The 25555-nt window shown below is 49.7% G+C and overlaps 2 protein-coding genes and 1 long non-coding RNA gene across 3 annotated transcripts in view; 1 reads left to right on the forward strand and 2 right to left on the reverse strand.

Annotated features, from left to right (window-relative positions):
* The window catches only part of LOC135531669 (coiled-coil and C2 domain-containing protein 1A-like), a 301157-nt gene that overhangs the window by 175859 nt on the left and 99743 nt on the right, over nt 1–25555 (forward strand).
* LOC135526144 (nanos homolog 3-like) lies at nt 659–2474 on the reverse strand. The gene is given in 2 exon segments (XM_064954273.1): nt 659–2211; nt 2214–2474. Coding segments are annotated over 2 exon segments (648 nt in total). The 5' UTR covers nt 2317–2474; the 3' UTR covers nt 659–1666.
* On the reverse strand, nt 3597–6351 carry LOC135526151 (uncharacterized). Its single transcript, XR_010453252.1, has 3 exons — nt 6219–6351; nt 5704–5815; nt 3597–3655 (listed from the first exon to the last, which is right to left on the reverse strand). It is a non-coding gene; the product is annotated as an uncharacterized LOC135526151 (long non-coding RNA).

Below are 25555 nucleotides of genomic sequence, written 5' to 3' on the forward strand. Positions count from 1 at the left end.
TTAGACATTGCCCCGCCCACATCCGTTCAATGCATCAAATGGGGTTGGAGTTCAGGCGAATGTTACTACACTTAATGTGCATTTCATCAGTATTCTAATGAAATGTGTACATTAAAAGTATTAAACATGACTGTAAAACCACAACGAGGACGTGAAAGGTATTAAACATGACTGTAAAACCACAACGAGGACGTGGAAGTAAATTTTCATAAATCATGAGTTAATGCCCGGGCGTATGATGCTGTAAATGTGAACATGAGTTAATTCCTCCACTTCATATTACTCTGACGGTTTATCCTGCACAGTACGCAATGATTTATAAAAACTACTACTTTAGACCACAGCCCTATATAGTGCACTACTTCAGACCACAGCCCTATATAGTGCACTACTTCAGACCACATCCCTATATAGTGCACTACTTTTCACCACAGCCCTATATAGTGCACTACTTTAGACCACAGCCCTATATAGTGCACTACTTCAGACCACAGCCCTATATAGTGCCCTACTTTTTACCACAGCCCTATGGCCCCTGATCAACAGTAGGTCACTATTTAGGAAAAACAATGACATTTGAGACACAAATATGATGTGCAGACAGGGACACCTTTTTAGGGACACCTCGCTGATAATTAAGACACACGACACACAGGAGTAGCCAATGCAGATATTATTGTTATAGAAGACATGTATAATAATAAACAAACATACTATTCAACATGGGGTAGCGCAGTTCTTTAAAGTGAGATTAGACTTAACATTAAAGTCCTGTACAGCCAATGTAAGATGCATCGAGGTTGAAAAGTCAAATTTAAAATAAAATAAAGAACACTTCTAGATCTATTAAAGTAATTCAAATACATGTATAACAGTTCTTAATAGTAGCTAGCATGGTAAATGAGGAATACAAAGTAGCTCTGCACACCACATAAAATAGCAGTTGTCTTGTCAATAGTCATTTTCTTATAATAGTTATTTTAGGCCTGTAGACTTGCAGATGTACAGTTAGATTAGAGCATGGTCGTTTTAAAGTCAGGAAAACAAGTCTCAAAACAAGACAGCACTTCCGTTTTTTCCTCCCCAAAGTAGCTGGGAGAAACGTGGATAAACGTCGAATTCTGCAATGAGAGTTTGTTGATAAGGGCGGTTCAGTAGGCGACACATTAAGAGGTTGATGTTTTACAAAATCTCATACCAACATGTAAAGACGCAGTTAGTTTGGTCACAGACAGACAGAGACATTTACACTTTAAAGTAAAAACAAAACAAACTCAAACCCAAAATGTGTTGAAAATAAATGCACGGGCACGCAAATAATCACACGTCATAAATACATAGAAATACGCGACAATGGTTGAAAAACACACGAGAAAAAGTCAAGGAAATAAATAATAAAAATCACACGACTAACAGGAAATTACACAGTCTACAAACTTGTCAGCCTGTTCCAAACTGCGTCTAAGCTAAATATCCACACCTAAATCCTCTTACAATTGTCCGCATACAGTGCGCTAGAGACGCTCAAGAAAGTCTGCAAAACAACAGCCTGAAGTCTCTTCAGCGGTTCTCTAGCTCTGGTCCCACCCATCTCGCAACAACAAGTTGACTATGTTAGTAGCTCTAGAGGGTAGCGCAGTAACGGCCTGGACCAGATCTAGCGCTTCTATGACTTGACATAGACCGAGCTGTAGGTGGTTTCGACTTGGGGACAGAAGCGCTTGGTGTGGGCTTTGGCCTTGGTGGCCCCGCAGAGAGGGCAGATATACTGCCGCAGGTACGGGCACACAACGCCCCCATCCTGGTCCTTTAGACTGTGGGACCCAAACACAGACTCTGACTCTCCGTTGTGTTTGCAGAAGCTGCAGATCTTGCGCTCAGGTGATGACACCTCCTCCGGCGTCTTAGAGCGAGCCTCCCTCATTCTCTCCCTCTGGTCCCAGGTGCCCGCGGAGGATCTGGACGCTGCTGTAGGGGGCTCGGGACACTTGGTGCTGCTCGGACGTAAAGCAGCGTGTTTATGCAAGGGGACGATTTCGGAATCCAGGGGTTCCATTTCGTGCCATAGGGGTGGTGTCGCCACAGGTGTTATCGGTGACAGCAAGGCTCGTGGCGGAAACTCTTCAAATTCCACCATGGTCGACCATATCCCGGAGTCATGACCCTCAACGGTTGACGGTTCTGATGTGAAGTTCCCTAACTGCATCTCCGCACTGCTTCCGCTAGCTTCATGTAGTCCCGCCACGGTTGAAATCTCCTGTTTTCGGACTCCATGTAACGCGGTAGGTGTTGGAGTTGACAAATCATAGCGTTCATATTCCCAACAGACTAGTGTCTGACAATCAGAATGTGCCAGAATAAAGAAAGCGGTGTCTAAACTTCTGAACAATGCGATGGGTTCAATTTATTGATAACTCGACTGAAGGCAAGCTTGACAACATGCATCTTTGGGCTTTTCCGTGTTGGGGAAAGCAGCCAATAAGATGGTGTCGTGCGCCAGCAGTGCGGAGTCCGTGGCACGCGACAACAGCCAATCAAATGGTTTCAAACTGACAACTGCTAAATTGGCCATTTTAGAAGATCAACTATTTGGGATACAATTTTACACCTCAACAATATTAAAAACTTCAAATATAACTGTTTAATCTATTCTAGGGTCTAAATTGTTAGGACTTAGATTATAATTCTTAGTTATAAGAAGATGTTTTATAATAGCCTATTTTAATAAAATATCACTTAGCGGGTCGCCTTCTTTCGCTGTTAAAATTCAAAACTGCTTCGACTTCCTCGCTGTTCACTACTACCACCATTAAGTTATTGTAGCATTTCTCCTGGCTCATCGAACCATTCCAGTAAACATTAGTAGAGAAGGAACGTGTCAAACAATAAATCTTTATTAATCACACTAAAAAACGATTTCATAAAACACAATAGAAACGACAAAATGAACAACTGAAACAGCCAAAATTATACAACATACAATGGAAACGACATATAAAACAGCAATACTACTGAAATGACCCGTCCAGGTGAGGACCAGGGGGGGCAAACTGTAGCCTCTCTGCCCCCACATCCCAGCCCTCTGACTGGGCATCACTCTCACTGGACCTGCAGAGTTGGAGGGACAGGGCGGGGTAATGGCAGAATTTATATTTATATATATATATATATATATATATATCTCACACACACCAATCTACAACGAAAATCCATCTGTAATCATATAAGATCTGTGATAACCTCAATCACTAATAATGATTTCCCTTTGGGGATGATTAATAAAATATCTTACTGAAGAAAGATGACAAAGACTGGATGGATTTAACAGTTTAGTAACTAGGTCCACATCTTAAATGACATCCCATTCCCTATATAGTGGCCTTCTTCTGACCAGGCCCTGGTCAATAACAGAGCACCAACTAGGGAATAGGGGGCCATTTGGAACTGAGCCAGGACATGTCTGGGCCTGACCTGCAGCTGTAGGGCAGTTGGAGGGCAGAGTAGAGCTCTGGGGTGCTGGGCGTGTGAACGTTGACCTTGCCATGAACCTGCAGAGACACGGATGACCCTAACCAGGGTATGATCCCAGACTCCGCAGAGGAGGGCGTGGCCGGCCGGCAGCCGGACAAGATCATGTGATCAGAATCCGAGAGATCTGCGAGTGCACACAGGAATCCCCCGAAGTGACTAAAATACGATGCTATAGTAAAACCCGTTGTTAGTAAAGCAATAACTATAGTTGAAACCAAACGAGTAACGCTTTTGCAAATATCTAGCAGTATGTAGTGTTCATTGCTGATTATAAACTGGGTAGTTGGAGCCTAAATACTGATTGGCTGAAAGACATGGTATATCAGACATTTTGTTATTTTACCTTTATTTTACTAGGCAAGTCAGTGTTAAGAAAATAAAAACAAATTCTTATTTTCAATGACGGCCTAGGAACAGTGGGTTAACTGCCTGTTCAGGGGCAGAACGACAGATTTGTACCTTGTCAGCTCGGGGATTTGAACTTGCAACCTTTCGGTTACTAGTCCAACGCTCTAACCACTAGGCTACCCTGCCTCCCCACATGTACCATGGGTATGACAAAAACAAAGTAACATTTACGTTGGTGACCAGTTTATAACAGCAGTAAGGCACCTCAGGGGGTTGTGGTTTATGGACAATGTTTGACATTTAACAAGTCAGATAAGAACAAATTCTTCTTTACAATGGAAGGCCAATATTTGACATTTAACAAGTCAGATAAGAACAAATTCTTCTTTACAACGGAAGGCCAATATTTTACATTTAACAAGTCAGATAAGAACAAATTCTTATTTACAACGGAAGGCCTACCGCGGCCAAACCCGGACAACGCTGGGACAATTGTGCGCCATCCTATGGGACTCCCAATCACGGCCGGTTGTGATACAGCCTGGAATCAAACCCGGGTGTCTGTAGTGATGCATCAGCCCTGAGATGCAGTGCCTTAGACCGCTGCGCCACTCGGCAATCCCCAATATACACTATTTGACAAAAGTATGTGGACACCACTTCAAATTAGTAGCGTCGGCTTTTTCCGCCACGTTCGTTGCTGACAGCTGTATAAAATCGAGCACACAGCCATGCAATCTCCATAGACAAACATTGGCAGTAGAATGGCCCAACTGACTTTCAACATGGCACAGTGATTGGATGCTACCTTTCCAACAAGTCAGTCCCTCAAATTTCTTCCCTGCCAGAGCTGCTCCTTTCAACTAAGTGCCGTTATTGTGAAGTGGAAACATCTAGGAGCAACAACGGCTCAGCCGCAAAGTGGTAGGCCACGCAAGCTCACAGAACGGGACCGCCGAGTGCTGAGGCACGTAGCGAGGAAAAAATAGTCTGTTGTCCTTGGTTGCAACGGTCACTAATAAGTTCCAAACTGCCTCTAGAAGCAGCATCAACACAATAACTGTTCGTCGGGAGCTTCATGAAGTGGGTTTCCATGGCCGAGCAGCCGCACACAAGCTTAGGATCACCATACACAGTGGTGTAAAGCTCACTGCCATTAGACTCTGGAGCAGTGGAAACACGTTCTCTAGAGTGATGAATCACGCTTCACCATCTGGCAGTCCGACAGACTAATCTGGGTTTGGAGGATGCCAGGAGAACGCTACCAGCCCCAATGTATAGGGCCAACTGTAAAGTTTGGTGGTGGAGGAATAATGTTCTGGGGCTGTTTTTCATGGTTCGGGCTAGGCGCCTTAGTTCCAGTGAAGGGAAATCTTAATGCTACAGCATACAATAACATTCTAGACGATTCTGCGCTTCCAACTTTGTGGCAACAGTTAGGGGAAGGCCCTTTCCTGTTTCAGCATGACAATGCCCCTGTGCACAAAGTAAGGTCCATACAGAAATGGTTTGCCGAGATCAGTGTGGAAGAACTTGATTGGCCTGCTCAGAGCCCTGACCTTAGGGAAAATTTGGAACTCCGACTATGAGCCAGGCCTAATTGTCCAACAGAGCCCGACCTCACTAATGCTCATGGGTGAATGGAAGTAAGTCCCTGCAGCAATGTTCCAACATCTATTGGAAAGCCTTCCCAGAAGACTGGAGGGGGACCAACTCCATATTAATGCCCATGATTTTGGAATGAGATGTTTGACCAACAGGTGTTCACATACTTCTGGTCATGTATTACAGTAGATGTATAGAACAAGATTTATGCTGACTCACTGAGGACGGTGCTCTCTCTCCTGTTGTGACGCTGCAACGTCCTCCCAAACGGAGAGTCAAACAGATACTGCTGCTTCACCACACAGGCCCTCTGCTGCTCAAACTCACGTCTCTACACACACACACACACACACACACACACACACACACACACACACACACACACACACACACACACACACACACACACACACACACACACACACACAGCAGTATTTTTTCAAATGTATTACAAGCATTTCACTACACTTGCAATAACATCTGCTAACCATGTATGTGACCAATAAGAATGTGAATTGATTTGAGACACTAAGTACGTAATAAATAATCACAGTCAAACACTTCACTAAGAGGGGTTGGGTTAAATGCAGAAGACACACTTCAGGTGACTGCATTCAGTTGTACAACTGACCAGGTATCCCCCTTTCCCTAACCACCCATCCCTCTAATCTTTCTTTCAATACAAGGAGCCAGTTTTCACAACCCTCCCCTTTCCTGTCACTCCCGTCCCTCACCTCGTGGCCCAATCGGATGGCGGCGTCGGTGAAGGCCCGTCTCTCCCAATGGAAGCTCCGCTTCTGGTGTTCTAGCTCCGCCCAGCTGTCCTGAAGCCGCTCCCACTCTTCCAGGAAGTAGCAGTCTGTCAGAGCGGCCGGGACCGGAGTCATCACACTGTCCTGGGGAGGGGGAGATTACATGGGGAAATGGGGAGGGAAGGTAGGTAGAGATGGAGGAGAGGAGAAAGAGGGGCATGGGGAGAGAGAGGGCACGGGAGAAGGGGGATGACACGGGAGAAGGGGGATGACGGGAGAAGGGGGATGACGCGGGAGAAGGGGGATGACGGGAGAAGGGGGATGACGCGGGAGAAGGGGGATGACGCGGGAGAAGGGGGATGACGGAAGAAGGGGGATGGCGCGGGAGAAGGGGGATGACGCGGGAGAAGGGGGATGACGCGGGAGAAGGGGGATGACACGGAAGAAGGGGGATGACACGGGAGAAGGGGGATGACGCGGGAGAAGGGGGATGACGCGGGAGAAGGGGGATGACGGGAGAAGGGGGATGACGCGGGAGAAGGGGGATGACGCGGGAGAAGGGGGATGACGCGGGAGAAGGGGGATGACGCGGGAGAAGGGGGATGACGCGGGAGAAGGGGGATGACGCGGGAGAAGGGGGATGACGCGGGAGAAGGGGGATGACGCGGGAGAAGGGGGATGACGCGGGAGAAGGGGGATGACGCGGGAGAAGGGGGATGACACGGGAGAAGGGGGATGACACGGAGAAGGGGGATGACACGGGAGAAGGGGGATGACACGGGAGAAGGGGGATGACACAGAGAAGGGGGATGACATGGAGAAGGGGGATGACATGGAGAACCGGAGAGAAAGAACTATGTAACTTTGTCCAAAACGTCAAAGCTTGTCTTCGCTGCCAAGTTAATGCCTTGACCAGCTCAGCGGATTAACATTCCTGTGTTTCACAGGTTGGAACCCAGCTGGTCACATACGTGTGTTTCTATGAACGCCAGTGTGTGTCGGTTTCTTCAGTAACGAGCCGTAACATTGTAGCGCGTGTCGGTTTCTATAGTAATTAGCCGTAACATTGTAGTGCGTGTCGGTTTCTATAGTAATTAGCCGCAACATTGTAGCGTGTCGGTTTCTATAGTAATTAGCCGCAACATTGTGGCGTGTGTCGGTTTCTATAGTAACTAGCCGTAACATTGTAGCGCGTGTCGGTTTCTATAGTAATTAGCCGCAACATTGTAGCGTGTCGGTTTCTATAGTAATTAGCCGCAACATTGTAGCGTGTCGGTTTCTATAGTAATTAGCCGTAACATTGTAGCGTGTGTCGGTTTCTATAGTAATTAGCCGCAACATTGTAGCGTGTGTCGGTTTCTATAGTAATTAGCCGCAACATTGTAGCGTGTGTCGGTTTCTATAGTAACTAGCCGCAACATTGTAGCGTGTCGGTTTCTATAGTAACAAGCTGTAACATTGTAGCGCGTGTCGGTTTCTTTAGTAACAAGCTGTAACATTGTAGCGCGTGTCGGTTTCTTTAGTAACTAGCGATAACATTTTAGCGCGTGTCGGTTTCTTTAGTAACTAGCGATAACATTTTAGCCCGTGTCGGTTTCTTCAGTAACGAGCCGTAACATTGTAGCGAGTCGGTTTCTTCAGTAACGAGCCGTAACATTGTAGCGAGTCGGTTTCTTCAGTAACGAGCCGTAACATTGTAGCGTGTCGGTTTCTTCAGTAACGAGCCGTAACATTGTAGCGAGTCGGTTTCTTCAGTAACGAGCCGTAACATTGTAGCGGGTATAGTCCACCTGTAGTAGATGCTGCTGCAGTTTGACCAACTGTTGACTCTGATCCAACTCTGTCTCTAGCTGGGCCAAGAGCTTATCCTGGTCGGTCCCCACAGCCACGTGACCTAAACACACAAAAACCACTGAATATTTCTTTAGTCATAAACAAATTCATGTTTATCTCCTACAAGTCGCTGTGTTCGTCCAAAATGTTCATAAGTGGTGCACTACGTAGGGAACACGGTGCCGCTTCATCCCCTCTCACCCTGACTCAGGAGGTCCCCTAGTCTCCTCTGCACACGCTTCCATCCCTGGAACACACCCCCTGTCACATGTTCGCCCAGGGACTCCTCTGACTGGACCAGCATCTTGGCGCTGTCTGGGTCCTCTTCCTGGTCACCCACAGTGTCCAATAGGGTCTGTGGGAAAAGTGACAAAGTAGTAGGTTTCGGCCAATCAGCTCAATCCTCTCACCATACCCAGGGTTGGGTTCAGTTGCCAAATATTGCAGATAGAAATGCCATGAATAGAGCTGACATGATTCCATGCATCGAGAGGCATTTTAGTTTTACATAACATGTTTACAGCTGAATGTTCCAAAATGTTCTCCCCTGCTGTCCGTGCACAAGTTTCAGTTCCCATCCGTAGCCCCTTCCTCCACCCCAAGACCCCGCCCCTTCCTCCCCCACCCCAAGACCCCGCCCCTTCCTCCTCCACCCCAAGACCCCCGCCCCGTCCTCCTCCACCCCAAGACCCCCGCCCCGTCCTCCTCCACCCCAAGACCCCCGCCCCTTCACCCCAAGACCCCTGCCCCTTCCTCCACCCCAAGACCCCGCCCCACCTGGTCCTGGGAACCAGGATGTGTTAGTACGAAGGCACCCCTTTGGTGGAGACCTCTCCCCAGGACCAGGAAACACACCGGGAGGGGTTCTCCTAGGTACAGGTCTAGGACCAGCATCCACCCCCCAGTCATAACCTTAGTGGAGGAAATGCAAAACCGTGTCTAGGGCCACCGTCACCCTGCTCTGAGCTATAGGAGCCGTCTAACCCGTTCCATGTCTGCTCTGAGCGCGTGCAGTAGCGTGGTGAGTTTGTGTCGGAGCTTCATGGCCTCCCTTAACTCCGCCTCTCGCCGCTCCAGCATCACACGTAGCGCTGCCTCCTCCTTCCTGGGGGGGGGGGGGGGGGGTAAATCAGGTGCATTAGTGCTGGGCTGGAACAGAAGCCTGCGTCTCAATCTCCTGGATCAGAATAGGTGATCTCTGGGGTTCCAACCGGAGTCCACAGCCCCAGTAGTCAACAGTAGTGCACTATGCCTCTACCTTCCGTTGGTCCTGGCTGGTCTGTCCCTCTTCACCTGACCTCTGGGCACCGGGTTCAACAGCTCCATGGCTACAGAGAGAGAGACAAGGATGCAGTTTAAGCCCCGCTCTCGTCAACATATCCATCAACAAATTGGCGAGGGCACTAGAACAGTCTGCAGCACCCGGCCTCACCCGACTAGAATCCAAAGTCAAACGTCAACTGTTTTGAACAGAAATTCAATGATTCATTGGATAAGTCAAACTTTACATACACTGCTGCCATCTAGTGGCCATAATCTAAATTGCACCCGGGCTGGAATAATACATTACCTTTATTTTCATTTACATTTACGGGTTTCCGGTTCCGGGTTGGAGCGAGCGGTCGCATCTACACTTCGGTCCGCAGGTAGTATAACTTTTCATTACATTTCATTATAGTACAACGGTTTGATTTGTCTAATCTTAGCAATTTCTTCTTAGCTAGCTACATAGCCGTCTTTGTATCAAAGATAATTGCGTAATTATCGTATTTCGTCGTCCTAACGTAGTCTTCACTGCTATCTGCCCAGCAGCTAGCTAACGTCCACTAGCACTGTAGAAACTATTACACTCAACGACTCGATTAGTGTAGTGTTAGCTAGCTACATAGTTGTCTTTGCTGTCTTCGTATCCAAGGTAATTGTGTAGTTTAGAGTGTGTAGACTTTGAGTGATTATCTTAATTTACCGAGGTTAGCTAGCCAGCTACTTGTCGTCCTTAACGTAGGAGTTACTGCTAGCTAGCTAGCCAACAGCTAGCCAACGTCTTCCGATTTGAACTTCAACAACCCGGTCAACATTCCGCCTCGCTCCACAGGTAGTATCACATTTTTCATTTCACTTCATTACAGTACAACGGTTTGATTTGTTTGATCGTAGCTAGCTAGCTACATAGCCGTCTTTGTATCTAAGACAATTGTGTAGTCTGGAGCGATTTTCTAGGTTAGCTAGCCAGCTATTGTTCTTGTAACGTAACGTTACGTAATCAACACTGCTAGCTAGCCAGCTAGCCCCCGAATAGCAGCACTGTAGAAACTATTACACTCGACGGAACGACTTGATTAGTGTAGTGTCAACAACGTAGCCACTGCCAGCTAGCCTACTCCAGCAGTACTGTATCATTTCAATCATTTTAGTCAATAAGATTCTTGCTACGTAAGCTTAACGTTCTGAACATTCGATAAGTGTAGTCCACTTGTCATTCCAATCTCCTTTGCATTAGCGTAGCCTCTTCTGTAGCCTGTCAACTATGTGTCTATCTATCCCTGTTCTCTCCTCTCTGCACAGACCATACAAACGCTCCACACCGCGTGGCCGCGGCCACCCTAATCTGGTGGTCCCCAGCGCGCACGACCCACGTGGAGTTCCAGGTCTCCGGTAGCCTCTGGAACTGCCGATCTGCGGCCAACAAGGCAGAGTTCATCTCAGCCTATGCCTCCCTCCAGTCCCTCGACTTCTTGGCACTGACGGAAACCTGGATCACCACAGACAACACTGCTACTCCTACTGCTCTCTCTTCGTCCACCCACGTGTTCTCGCACACCCCGAGAGCTTCTGGTCAGCGGGGTGGTGGCACCGGGATCCTCATCTCTCCCAAGTGGTCATTCTCTCTTTCTCCCCTTACCCATCTGTCTATCGCCTCCTTTGAATTCCATGCTGTCACAGTTACCAGCCCTTTCAAGCTTAACATCCTTATCATTTATCGCCCTCCAGGTTCCCTCGGAGAGTTCATCAATGAGCTTGATGCCTTGATAAGCTCCTTTCCTGAGGACGGCTCACCTCTCACAGTCCTGGGCGACTTTAACCTCCCCACGTCTACCTTTGACTCATTCCTCTCTGCCTCCTTCTTTCCACTCCTCTCCTCTTTTGACCTCACCCTCTCACCTTCCCCCTACTCACAAGGCAGGCAATACGCTCGACCTCATCTTTACTAGATGCTGTTCTTCTACTAACCTCATTGCAACTCCCCTCCAAGTCTCCGACCACTACCTTGTATCCTTTTCCCTCTCGCTCTCATCCAACACTTCCCACACTGCCCCTACTCGGATGGTATCGCGCCGTCCCAACCTTCGCTCTCTCTCCCCGCTACTCTCTCCTCTTCCATCCTATCATCTCTTCCCTCTGCTCATACCTTCTCCAACCTATCTCCTGATTCTGCCTCCTCAACCCTCCTCTCTTCCCTTTCTGCATCCTTTGACTCTCTATGTCCCCTATCCTCCAGGCCGGCTCGGTCCTCCCTTCCCGCTCCGTGGCTCGACGACTCATTGCGAGCTCACAGAACAGTGCTCCGGGCAGCCGAGCGGAAATAGAGGAAAACTCGCCTCCCTGCGGACCTGGCATCCTTTCACTCCCTCCTCTCTACATTTTCCTCCTCTGTCTCTGCTGCTAAAGCCACTTTCTTCCACTCTAAATTCCAAGCATCTGCCTCTAACCCTAGGAAGCTCTTTGCTACCTTCTCCTCCCTCCTGAATCCTCCTCCCCCCCCCTCCTCCCTCTCTGCAGATGACTTCGTCAACCATTTTGAAAAGAAGGTCGACGACATCCGATCCTCGTTTGCTAAGTCAAACGACACCGCTGGTTCTGATCACACTGCCCTACCCTGTGCTCTGACCTCTTTCTCCCCTCTCTCTCCAGATGAAATCTCGCTTCTTGTGACGGCCGGCCGCCCAACAACCTGCCCGCTTGACCCTATCCCCTCCTCTCTTCTCCAGACCATTTCCGGAGACCTTCTCCCTTACCTCACCTCGCTCATCAACTCATCCCTGACCGCTGGCTACGTCCCTTCCGTCTTCAAGAGAGCGAGAGTTGCACCCCTTCTGAAAACCTACACTCGATCCCTCCGATGTCAACAACTACAGACCAGTATCCCTTCTTTCTTTTCTCTCCAAAACTCTTGAACGTGCCGTCCTTGGCCAGCTCTCCCGCTATCTCTCTCAGAATGACCTTCTTGATCCAAATCAGTCAGGTTTCAAGACTAGTCATTCAACTGAGACTGCTCTTCTCTGTATCACGGAGGCGCTCCGCACTGCTAAAGCTAACTCTCTCTCCTCTGCTCTCATCCTTCTAGACCTATCGGCTGCCTTCGACACTGTGAACCATCAGATACTCCTCTCCACCCTCTCCGAGTTGGGCATCTCCGGTGCGGCCCATGCTTGGATTGCGTCCTACCTGACAGGTCGCTCCTACCAGGTGGCGTGGCGAGAATCTGTCTCCTCGCCACGCGCTCTCACCACTGGTGTCCCCCAGGGCTCTGTTCTAGGCCCTCTCCTATTCTCGCTATACACCAAGTCACTTGGCTCTGTCATAACCTCACATGGTCTCTCCTATCATTGCTATGCAGACGACACACAATTAATCTTCTCCTTTCCCCCTTCTGATGACCAGGTGGCGAATCGCATCTCTGCATGTCTGGCAGACATATCAGTGTGGATGACGGATCACCACCTCAAGCTGAACCTCGGCAAGACGGAGCTGCTCTTCCTCCCGGGGAAGGACTGCCCGTTCCATGATCTCGCCATCACGGTTGACAACTCCATTGTGTCCTCCTCCCAGAGCGCTAAGAACCTTGGCGTGATCCTGGACAACACCCTGTCGTTCTCAACTAACATCAAGGCGGTGGCCCGTTCCTGTAGGTTCATGCTCTACAACATCCGCAGAGTACGACCCTGCCTCACACAGGAAGCGGCGCAGGTCCTAATCCAGGCACTTGTCATCTCCCGTCTGGATTACTGCAACTCGCTGTTGGCTGGGCTCCCTGCCTGTGCCATTAAACCCCTACAACTCATCCAGAACGCCGCAGCCCGTCTGGTGTTCAACCTTCCCAAGTTCTCTCACGTCACCCCGCTCCTCCGCTCTCTCCACTGGCTTCCAGTTGAAGCTCGCATCCGCTACAAGACCATGGTGCTTGCCTACGGAGCTGTGAGGGGAACGGCACCGCAGTACCTCCAGGCTCTGATCAGGCCCTACACCCAAACAAGGGCACTGCGTTCATCCACCTCTGGCCTGCTCGCCTCCCTACCACTGAGGAAGTACAGTTCCCGCTCAGCCCAGTCAAAACTGTTCGCTGCTCTGGCCCCCCAATGGTGGAACAAACTCCCTCACGACGCCAGGACAGCGGAGTCAATCACCACCTTCCGGAGACACCTGAAACCCCACCTCTTCAAGGAATACCTAGGATAGGATAAAGCAATCCTTCTCACCCCCCCCCTTAAATGATTTAGATGCACTATTGTAAAGTGGCTGTTCCACTGATGTCAGAAGGTGAATTCACCAATTTGTAAGTCGCTCTGGATAAGAGCGTCTGCTAAATGACTTAAATGTAAATGTAAAATGTAAATTTAACCAGGCAAGTCAGTTCAGAACAAATTCTTATTTTCAATGACGGCCTAGGAACAGTGGGTTAACTGCCTGTTCAGGGGCAGAACGACAGATTTTGTACCTTGTCAGCTTGGGGATTTGAACTTGCAATCTTTCGGTTACTAGTCCAATGCTCTAACCACTAGGCTACACTGCCGCCCCATTATTATGGCCTTTCTCTTGCATTTCAAAGATAGTTTTTTTTAACAAACATTAAATTCCATTGCGTTACCTTTTACCAGATCTACTGTGTGATATTCTCCTACATTCATTTCACAAAGTGTTTCCTTTCAGATGGTTTCAGGAATATCCACATCCTTGCTTCAGGACCTGAGCTACAGCCAGTTAGATTTGGCTCATTTTAGGCAAAAATTGAAAAAAAAAACAAAGTGGAAGATCTTTCAAGCCAATAAGAAACAGTTAAATATATTACTGTCATTTATTTACAAGGACTGAATGCTAAGGTTACCTTGGTTGCTAGCAACTTCAATTAGCACCGAGGTGTGATGCGAGGGGTCAAAGCTCATGAGCCCAACAACAGCAGGAGAGTTTCACAGCCTCCCCCCACCCCCAAATGCAGAGGCCTTTGAGGCCCTCTCCCTCTGTGCAGAGGTCATTACAATAGGTAGGTAGACGGAGAGTGACAGAATGGTGTGTGGGTTAAAGATTAGGAGAAGTGTAGAGAGAAAGATGGAGCGGGATAGAATATGAGAGGACACATTGAGTGTGAGAGAGATGGTTAGACAGAGATCCTTACAGGCGCCTCTCTCTCTGTGTCTCTCTGCCAGTTGGGTTAGTCTCTCCTTCAGTCTGGCGCTGTGCTGCTCTCTACGCCTCAACTCTGACCCCTGCTGGTTACACCGACACTGCAGGCTGGAACCCTTCAGAGTGTGTGTGTGAAATAGATGATCAGAGGGAAATGGTTATTCATCAACATGGTTGATATTTTCCATCAAACTCATGATACATGAGACACACCTTCTCTCTCTCGCGTCTCAGTGCATCCTGTAGTCTGGCAACGTGCTGATTTCTCTCAACCAGTTGCTCCTGTGAACAAAACACTATTTTTTAAATCAACCCATATTTTACCAGGTAAGTTAACGGAGATCACGTTCTGATTTACAGCAATGACCTGGGGAATGGAGGGGGGTATGAATGAGCCCTATCTAAACTGGGGATGATTAGGGGGCCATGATGGTATGAGGGCCAGATTGGGAATTTAGCCAGGACACCAGGGTTAACACCTCTACTCTTACGATGAGTCCCATGGGATCTTCTTGCCTTGTCTCTCAGATCGTTCACAGCTTTGTGGACGTTACCTGTGGCGCTGATGTTTAGGCCCAAGGTACATACATCCCATCTGAAAGACAGCACAGGGCAATGTCCCCTATCACTGCCCTGGGGCATTGGGATATTTTTTTAGACCAGAGGAAAGAGTGGGGCCTATTGGTCCTCCAACACCACTTCAGCAGCATCTGGTCTCCCATCCAGGGACCAGATGCTTGAGAAGCCAGGGATGCAGGGTGCTATGCTGCTGGCATGAGTTGTTAACACAGTAAAACACACTATTCTATCACTCGCATTCTCACCTGACTGACTCTCAAACCCACAGGTGGTGAGGGTAGGCAACAACATCTCCACCCCGCTGATCCTCAACACTGGGGCCCCACAAGGGTGCGTTCTGAGCCCTCTCCTGTACTCCCTGTTCACCCACGACTGCGCGGCCACGCACGCCTCCAACTCAATCATCAAGTTTGCGGACGACACAACAGTGGTAGGCTTGATTACCAACAACGTCGAGATGGCCTACAGGGAGGAGGTGAGGGCCCTCGGAGTGTGGTGTCAGGACAATAACCTCACACTCAACGTCAACAAAACTAAGGAGATGATTGTGGACTTCAGGAAACAGCAGAGGGAACACCCCCCTATCCACATCGATGGAACAGTAGTGGAGAGGGTAGTAAGTTTTAAGTTCCTCGACATACACATCACAGACAAACTGAATTGGTCCACTCACACAGACAGCATCGTGAAGAAGGCGCAGCAGCGCCTCTTCAACCTCAGGAGGCTGAAGAAATTCGGCTTGTCACCAAAAGCACTAACAAACTTCTACAGATGCACAATCGAGAGCATCCTGGCGGGCTGTATCACCGCCTGGTACGGCAACTGCTCCGCCCACAACCTTAAGGCTCTCCAGAGGGTAGTGAGGTCTGCACAACGCATCACCGGGGGCAAACTACCTGCCCTCCAGGACACCTACACCACCCGATGTCACAGGAAGGCCATAAAGATCATCAAGGACAACACCCACCCGAGCCACTGCCTGTTCACCCCGCTATCATCCAGAAGGCGAGGTCAGTACAGGTACATCAAAGCAGGGACCGAGAGACTGAAAAACAGCTTCTATCTCAAGGCCATCAGACTGTTAAACAGCCACCACTAACATTGAGTGGCTGCTGCCAACTCACTGACACTGACTCAACTCCAGCCACTTTAATAATGGGAATTGATGGGAAATGATGTAAAATATATCACTAGCCACTTTAAACAATGCTACCTAATATAATGTTTACATACCCTACATTATTCATCTCATAGGCATACGTATATACTGTACTCTATATCATCTACTGCATCCTTATGTAATACATGTATCACTAGCCACTTTAACTATGCCACTTTGTTTACATACTCATCTCATATGTATATACTGTACTCGATACCATCTACTGTATCTTGCCTATGCTGCTCTGCACCATCACTCATTCATATCTTTATGTACATATTCTTTATCCCCTTACACTGTGTATAAGGAATTAGTTTTGGAATTGTTAGTTAGATTACTTGCTGGTTATTACTGTATTGTTGGAACTAGAAGCACAAGCATTTCACTACACTCACATTAACATCTGCTAACCATGTGTATGTGACAAATAACATTTGATTTGATTGGACAAAGTTAATTTGTTAAGTACACACCACACGCACAAGCTTACCCCAAGGGAGGGCCCTGTCTCTCTGTGCTCGTCCCTGTCAGACCACCAGGAGGCATGGAGAGACAGGTTACTGAGAGGAGGGCTGGGCTCCCCATGGAGGAGGTATGTGTCCTGGAGGTCTGGAGACAGAGAGAGAGGGGGAGGGAGGGAGGGGTGGTATGAGTAGAGAGAGGGAGGGAGGGGGTGGTATGAGGAGAGGGGGAGGGAGGGAGAGACAGGTTACTGAGAGGAGGGCTGGGCCCCCCATGGAGGAGGTATGTGTCCTGGAGGTCTGGAGACAGAGAGAGAGGAGAGGGAGGGAGGGTGTGTTTGGTATGAGGAGAGAGAGGGAGGGAGGGGCGGTATGAGTAGAGAGAGGGAGGGTGTGTTTGGTATGAGTAGAGAGAGGGAGGGAGGGGTTGGTATGAGTAGAGAGAGGGAGGGAGGGGTTGGTATGAGTAGAGAGGGCAGGGGGATGGATGGTGGTATGAGTAGAGAGAGGAAGGGATTGGTATGAGTAGAGAGAGGGAGGGAGGGGTTGGTATGAGTAGAGAGAGGGAGGGAGGGGTTGGTATGAGTAGAGAGAGGGAGGGAGGGGTTGGTATGAGTAGAGAGAGGGAGGGAGGGGTTGGTATGAGTAGAGAGAGGGAGGGAGGGGTTGGTATGAGTAGAGAGGGCAGGGGGATGGATGGTGGTATGGGCAGGGGGATGGATGGTGGTATGAGTAGAGAGAGGGAGGGGGATTGGTATGAGTAGAGAGAGGGAGGGAGGGGTTGGTATGAGTAGAGAGAGGGAGGGGGGTTGGTATGAGTAGAGAGAGGGAGGGGTTGGTATGAGTAGAGAGAGGGAGGGGTTGGTATGAGTAGAGAGAGGGAGGGAGGGGTTGGTATGAGTAGAGAGAGGGAGGGGTTGGTATGAGTAGAGAGAGGGAGGGAGGGGTTGGTATGAGTAGAGAGAGGGAGGGGTTGGTATGAGTAGAGAGGGAGGGGGTTGGTATGAGTAGAGAGGGAGGGGTTGGTATGAGTAGAGAGAGGGAGGGAGGGGTTGGTATGAGTAGAGAGAGGGAGGGAGGGGTTGGTATGAGTAGAGAGAGGGAGGGAGGGGTTGGTATGAGTAGAGAGAGGGAGGGAGGGGTTGGTATGAGTAGAGAGAGGGAGGGAGGGGTTGGTATGAGTAGAGAGAGGGAGGGAGGGGTTGGTATGAGTAGAGAGGGGGAGGGAGGGGTTGGTATGAGTAGAGAGGGAGGGGTTGGTATGAGTAGAGAGGGAGGGGTTGGTATGAGTAGAGAGAGAGGGGTTGTATGAGTAGAGAGAGGGAGGGAGGGGTTGGTATGAGTAGGGAGAGAGAGGGAGGGTGTGTTTGGTATGAGTAGAGAGAGGGAGGGTGTGTTTGGTATGAGTAGAGAGGGAGGGAGGGTGTGTTTGGTATGAGTAGAGAGGGAGGGAGGGGTTGGTATGAGTAGAGAGAGGGAGGGAGGGGTTGGTATGAGTAGAGAGAGAGAGGGAGGGTGTGTTATGAGTAGAGAGAGGGAGGGAGGGGTTGGTATGAGTAGAGAGAGGGAGGGAGGGTGTGTTTGGTATGAGTAGAGAGAGGGAGGGAGGGTGTGTTTGGTATGAGTAGAGAGGGAGGGAGGGTGTGTTTGGTATGAGTAGAGAGAGAGGGAGGGAGGGTGTGTTATGAGTAGAGAGAGGGAGGGAGGGTGTGTTATGAGTAGAGAGAGAGGGAGGGAGGGTGTGTTATGAGTAGAGAGAGAGGGAGGGTGTGTTATGAGTAGAGAGAGAGGGAGGGAGTGTTATGAGTAGAGAGAGGGAGGGAGGGGTTGGTATGAGTAGAGAGAGGGAGGGAGGGGTTGGTATGAGTAGAGAGAGGGAGGGTGGGGTTGGTATGAGTAGGGAGAGGGAGGGAGGGGTTGGTATGAGTAGAGAGAGGGAGGGAGGGGTTGGTATGAGTAGAGAGAGGGAGGGTGGGGTTGGTATGAGTAGAGAGAGGGAGGGAGGGGTTGGTATGAGTAGAGAGGGAGGGGTTGGTATGAGTAGAGAGAGGGAGGGAGGGTGTGTTTGGTATGAGTAGAGAGAGAGGGAGGGAGGGTGTGTTTGGTATGAGTAGAGAGAGAGGGAGGGAGGGTGTGTTTGGTATGAGTAGAGAGGGAGGGAGGGTGTGTTTGGTATGAGTAGAGAGAGAGGGAGGGAGGGTGTGTTATGAGTAGAGAGAGAGGGAGGGAGGGTGTGTTATGAGTAGAGAGAGAGGGAGGGAGGGTGTGTTATGAGTAGAGAGAGGGAGGGAGGGGTTGGTATGAGTAGAGAGAGGGAGGGAGGGGTTGGTATGAGTAGAGAGAGGGAGGGTGGGGTTGGTATGAGTAGGGAGAGGGAGGGAGGGGTTGGTATGAGTAGAGAGAGGGAGGGAGGGGTTGGTATGAGTAGAGAGGGAGGGAGGGGTTGGTATGAGTAGAGAGAGGGAGGGAGGGGTTGGTATGAGTAGAGAGAGGGAGTGAGGGGTTGGTATGAGTAGAGGGAGAGAGGGAGGGGTTGGTATGAGTAGAGAGAGGGAGGGTGGGGTTGGTATGAGTAGAGAGAGGGAGGGAGGGGTTGGTATGAGTAGAGAGAGGGAGGGAGGGGTTGGTATGAGTAGAGAGAGGGAGGGTGGGGTTGGTATGAGTAGAGAGAGGGAGGGAGGGGTTGGTATGAGTAGAGAGAGGGAGGGTGGGGTTGGTATGATCAGAGAGAGGGAGGGAGGGGTTGGTATGAGTAGAGAGGGAGGGAGGGGTTGGTATGAGTAGAGAGAGGGAGGGAGGGGTTGGTATGAGTAGAGAGAGGGAGGGAGGGGTTGGTATGAGTAGAGAGAGGGAGGGAGGGGTTGGTATGAGTAGAGAGAGGGAGGGAGGGGTTGGTATGAGTAGAGGGAGAGAGGGAGGGGTTGGTATGAGTAGAGAGAGGGAGGGAGGGGTTGGTATGAGTAGAGAGAGGGAGGGTGTGTTATGAGTAGAGAGAGGGAGGGAGGGGTTGGTATGAGTAGAGATTGGGAGGGAGGGGTTGGTATGAGTAGAGAGAGGGAGGGAGGGGTTGGTATGAGTAGAGAGAGGGAGGGAGGGGTTGGTATGAGTAGAGAGAGGGAGGGAGGGGTTGGTATGAGTAGAGAGAGGGAGGGTGGGGTTGGTATGAGTAGAGAGAGGGAGGGTGTGTTATAAGTAGAGAGAGGTAGGGAGGGGTTGGTATGAGTAGAGAGAGGGAGGGAGGGGTTGGTATGAGTAGAGAGAGGGAGGGAGGGGTTGGTATGAGTAGAGAGAGGGAGGGAGGGGTTGGTATGAGTAGAGAGAGGGAGGGTGGGGTTGGTATGAGTAGGGAGAGGGAGGGAGGGGTTGGTATGAGTAGAGAGAGGGAGGGAGGGGTTGGTATGAGTAGAGAGAGGGAGGGTGGGGTTGGTATGAGTAGAGAGAGGGAGGGAGGGGTTGGTATGAGTAGAGAGAGGGAGGGAGGGGTTGGTATGAGTAGAGAGGGAGGGAGGGGTTGGTATGAGTAGAGAGAGGGAGGGAGGGGTTGGTATGAGTAGAGAGAGGGAGGGAGGGGTTGGTATGAGTAGAGGGAGAGAGGGAGGGGTTGGTATGAGTAGAGAGAGGGAGGGAGGGGTTGGTATGAGTAGAGAGAGGGAGGGTGTGTTATGAGTAGAGAGAGGGAGGGAGGGGTTGGTATGAGTAGAGAGAGGGAGGGAGGGGTTGGTTTGAGTAGAGATTGGGAGGGAGGGGTTGGTATGAGTAGAGAGAGGGAGGGAGGGGTTGGTATGAGTAGAGAGAGGGAGGGTGGGGTTGGTATGAGTAGAGAGAGGGAGGGTGTGTTATAAGTAGAGAGAGGTAGGGGGGGGTTGGTATGAGTAGAGAGAGGGAGGGAGGGGTTGGTATGAGTAGAGAGAGGGAGGGAGGGGTTGGTATGAGTAGAGAGAGGGAGGGTGGGGTTGGTATGAGTAGAGAGAGGGAGGGAGGGGTTGGTATGAGTAGAGAGAGGGAGGGAGGGGTTGGTATGAGTAGAGAGAGGGAGGGAGGGGTTGGTATGAGTAGAGAGAGGGAGGGTGGGGTTGGTATGAGTAGAGAGAGGGAGGGAGGGGTTGGTATGAGTAGAGAGAGGGAGGGTGGGGTTGGTATGATCAGAGAGAGGGAGGGAGGGGTTGGTATGAGTAGAGAGGGAGGGAGGGGTTGGTATGAGTAGAGAGAGGGAGGGAGGGGTTGGTATGAGTAGAGAGAGGGAGGGAGGGGTTGGTATGAGTAGAGGGAGAGAGGGAGGGGTTGGTATGAGTAGAGAGAGGGAGGGAGGGGTTGGTATGAGTAGAGATTGGGAGGGAGGGGTTGGTATGAGTAGAGAGAGGGAGGGAGGGGGTTGGTATGAGTAGAGAGAGGGAGGGAGGGGTTGGTATGAGTAGAGAGAGGGAGGGAGGGGTTGGTATGAGTAGAGAGAGGGAGGGTGGGGTTGGTATGAGTAGAGAGAGGGAGGGTGTGTTATAAGTAGAGAGAGGTAGGGAGGGGTTGGTATGAGTAGAGAGAGGGAGGGAGGGGTTGGTATGAGTAGAGAGAGGGAGGGTGGGGTTGGTATGAGTAGAGAGAGGGAGGGTGTGTTATAAGTAGAGAGAGGTAGGGAGGGGTTGGTATGAGTAGAGAGAGGGAGGGAGGGGTTGGTATGAGTAGAGAGAGGGAGGGAGGGGTTGGTATGAGTAGAGAGCGGGAGGGTGGGGTTGGTATGAGTAGAGAGAGGGAGGGAGGGGTTGGTATGAGTAGAGAGGGAGGGAGGGGTTGGTATGAGTAGAGAGAGGGAGGGAGGGGTTGGTATGAGTAGAGAGAGGGAGGGAGGGGTTGGTATGAGTAGAGAGAGGGAGGGTGGGGTTGGTATGATCAGAGAGAGGGAGGGAGGGGTTGGTATGAGTAGAGAGAGGGAGGGAGGGGTTGGTATGAGTAGAGGGAGGGAGATTATTTTTTGTTTAACTAGGCACGTCAGTTAAGAACAAACAATTATTGACAATGACGGCTTCCACCTGCCAAACCCAGACGACGCTGGGCCAGTTGAGCACCGCCCTGTGGGACTCCCAATCATTTCCAGTGAGGTGAGGGAAAGAGGTATATACAGTGGACTTGGACTGAAATAGGTTCCGGTACTCATTCTGGGTGACAGTACTGTTTATATGTAGGTGCAGGAGCTCCGCAATACGTCGGAGCTAATATTCTAGAAGAGGAACAGCAGGTGTGTGTTAATATAAAGATTTACCTGAGCTCTCCTGTCGTCTCCTCTGGGACCCTGCTGCCCGTCCCTGCCCACATCTAGAAGCCATCTGTGTTAACGTTCACGAATGGTAACGAGCTGAACAGGTATTCAGGGGTGTGTGTGTGTGTTGTGTTGGCCGATCCACCTGAGCAGAGAGGTTTGCTACTTCACTTGGCAGCCATCTTTAATTACCAACCGGCAAGTGCAACCAGGTGCTAGCATTTCAGCTAATCAATAACCTCATTGATTGACATGCTCACGCCACTCTTTTTTCATACGGTTTGTTCGCGTTCCTCGGCTCAGACGTCGCTGACGCATAACAGATCTTACAATGCCTGGATAGGTATTTTAGGTACGCTATACAAAAGTTACGTGGACACCCAAATTAGTGGATTTGGCTATTTCAGCCACACCGGTTGCTGACAGGTGTATAACAATTGAGCACACAGCCATGCAATCTCCATAGCATAACATTGGCAGTAGAATGGCTTTTACCCGAAGAGCTCAGTGACTTTCCACACAGGATGCCTCTTTTCAAACAAGTCAGTTCGTCAAATTTCTGCTCTGCAAGAGCTTCATGTGCTGTTATTGTGAAGTGGAAACGTCTAGGAGCAAAAACGACTCAGCCACGAAGTGGTAGGCCACACAAGCTCACAGAACGAGACCCCTGAGTGCTGAAGTGCGTCTCAATCGTCTGTCCCCGGTTGCAACGCTGACGAGTTCCAAGCTGCCCCTGGAAGCATCGTCAGCACAATAACTGTTCGTCGGGAGCTTCATGAAAGGGGCTCCAATGGCCGAGTACACAATGCCAAGCGTCGTCTGGAGAGGTGTAAACGCTCTCCGCCATCGGACTCTCTCAGGTCAAACCTGGGTTTGCCGGATGCCAGGAGAACGCTGCCTGCCTGAATGCAGAGTGACAACTGTAAAGTTTGGTGGAAGAGGAATAATGGTCTGGGGCTGTTCTTCATGGTTCGAGCTACGCCCCTTTAGTTGAACTGAAGGGAATTCTTAACACTACAGAATACAATGTGTATCAGCTAACCATGTTATAGCAGTCTGGTACCCGAGCACTGTCGATGCTAACCATGTTATAGCAGTCTGGTACCCGAGCACCGTCGATGCTAACCATGTTATAGCAGTCTGGTACCCGAGCACCGTCGATGCTAACCATGTTATAGCAGTCTGGTACCCGAGCACCGTCGATGCTAACCATGTTATAGCAGTCTGGTACCCGAGCACCGTCGATGCTAACCATGTTATAGCAGTCTGGTACCCGAGCACCGTCGATGCTAACCATGTTATAGCAGTCTGGTACCCGAGCACCGTCGATGCTAACCATGTTATAGCAGTCTGGTACCCGAGCACCGTCGACGACGTAGCCCGCAACCATTGGTTGATGCATGCAACATCTGAGCAGGGGAACACCACCTATATGTGTAAAAGGATTGGAGAAATGTAAGTCATTTTGATTTACTGACAATCCATTTAAAATGGCTTGGAATAAAAAGATGTAGGCCTATAATGGTGTGTAATGTAAATGATGATTATCTATATCAAGGATGTCAAAAGCTCAGGGCAGTAAAGTACAAGGGAGGAGTGAAAAGGAGCAGACACTCGGCCCTCCAGGAACTGAGTTCGGCACCCTGCTGTATATTCTAGGGCAGACGTATTCAACTCTGACCCTACGAGGAGCCTGCTGCTTTTCTGTTCTACCTAATAATGAATTGAGTTCGGCACCCTGCTGTATATTCTAGGGCAGACGTATTCAACTCTGACCCTACGAGGAGCCTGCTGCTTTTCTGTTCTACCTAATAATGAATTGAGTTCGGCACCCTGCTGTATATTCTAGGGCAGACGTATTCAACTCTGACCCTACGAGGAGCCTGCTGCTTTTCTGTTCTACCTAATAATGAATTGAGTTCGGCACCCTGCTGTATATTCTAGGGCAGACGTATTCAACTCTGACCCTACTGCTTTTCTGTTCTACCTAATAATGAATTGAGTTCGGCACCATGCTGTATATTCTAGGGCAGACGTATTCAACTCTGACCCTACTGCTTTTCTGTTCTACCTAATAATGAATTGAGTTTGGCACCCTGCTGTATATTCTAGGGCAGACGTATTCAACTCTGACCCTACGAGGAGCCTGCTGCTTTTCTGTTCTACCTAATAATGAATTGCGCCCACATGGTGTCCCAGGTCTAACTCAGTCCCCGAATAGAGGGGAACCACCTACATGGTGTCCCAGGTCTAACTCAGTCCCTGATTAGAGGGGAACCACCCACATGGTGTCCCAGGTCTAACTCAGTCCCCGATTAGAGGGGAACCACCCACATGGTGTTGCCACTTTGGAGGGCATTCCTGTTTGAACTTTTTATTTATGGAGAAAAGGAAGAAAACAAAGAGATGAAGACAAAACCATGAACATTTTAGACCGTTTGACCAACCAGAAGATGTAGGGGGGACTGAGTCTTTATCTTAGGGACGGGTATCTCCCAACCAGAAGATGTAGAGGGGGACTGAGTCTTTACCTCAGGGACGGGTATCTCCCAAACAGAAGATGTAGGGGACTGAGTCTTTACCTCAGGGACGGGTATCTCCCAACCAGAAGATGTAGAGGACTGAGTCTTTATCTCAGGGATGGGTATCTCCCAACCAGAAGATGTAGAGGGGGACTGAGTCTTTATCTCAGGGATGGGTATCTCCCAACCAGAAGATGTAGAGGGGGACTGAGTCTTTATCTCAGGGACGGGTATCTCCCAACCAGAAGATGTAGAGGGGGACTGAGTCTTTATCTCAGGGACGGGTATCTCCCAACCAGAAGATGTAGAGGGGGACTGAGTCTTTATCTCAGGGATGGGTATCTCCCAACCAGAAGATGTAGAGGGGGACTGAGTCTTTATCTCAGGGATGGGTATCTCCCAACCAGAAGATGTAGAGGGGGACTGAGTCTTTATCTCAGGGACGGGTATCTCCCAACCAGAAGATGTAGAGGGGGACTGAGTCTTTATCTCAGGGACGGGTATCTCCCAACCAGAAGATGTAGAGGGGGACTGAGTCTTTATCTCAGGGACGGGTATCTCCCAACCAGAAGATGTAGAGGGGGACTGAGTCTTTATCTCAGGGACGGGTATCTCCCAACCAGAAGATGTAGAGGACTGAGTCTTTATCTCAGGGACGGGTATCTCCCAACCAGAAGATGTAGAGGGGGACTGAGTCTTTATCTCAGGGACGGGTATCTCCCAACCAGAAGATGTAGAGGGGGACTGAGTCTTTATCTCAGGGATGGGTATCTCCCAACCAGAAGATGTAGAGGACTGAGTCTTTATCTCAGGGATGGGTATCTCCCAACCAGAAGATGTAGAGGGAGACTGAGTCTTTATCTCAGGGACGGGTATCTCCCAACCAGAAGATGTAGGGGGGGACAGTCTTTATCTCAGGGACGGGTATCTCCAGTCCTCTGGGGCCTGATTAGTGCCACACTTCTCCTCCAGCTCGTTACTACACCGACTCAACCGATCAACCAATCAATCAACCAATCCTGATCTTCAGGTTGGAATGCAATTATATAAACACAACATGACACAATTTCAAAGAATTTCCTGAGTTACAGTTCATAGAAGGAAATCAGTCAATT

This window comes from Oncorhynchus masou, chromosome 5 (assembly GCF_036934945.1).
Source record: "Oncorhynchus masou masou isolate Uvic2021 chromosome 5, UVic_Omas_1.1, whole genome shotgun sequence".
Classification (NCBI taxonomy): domain Eukaryota; kingdom Metazoa; phylum Chordata; class Actinopteri; order Salmoniformes; family Salmonidae; genus Oncorhynchus; species Oncorhynchus masou.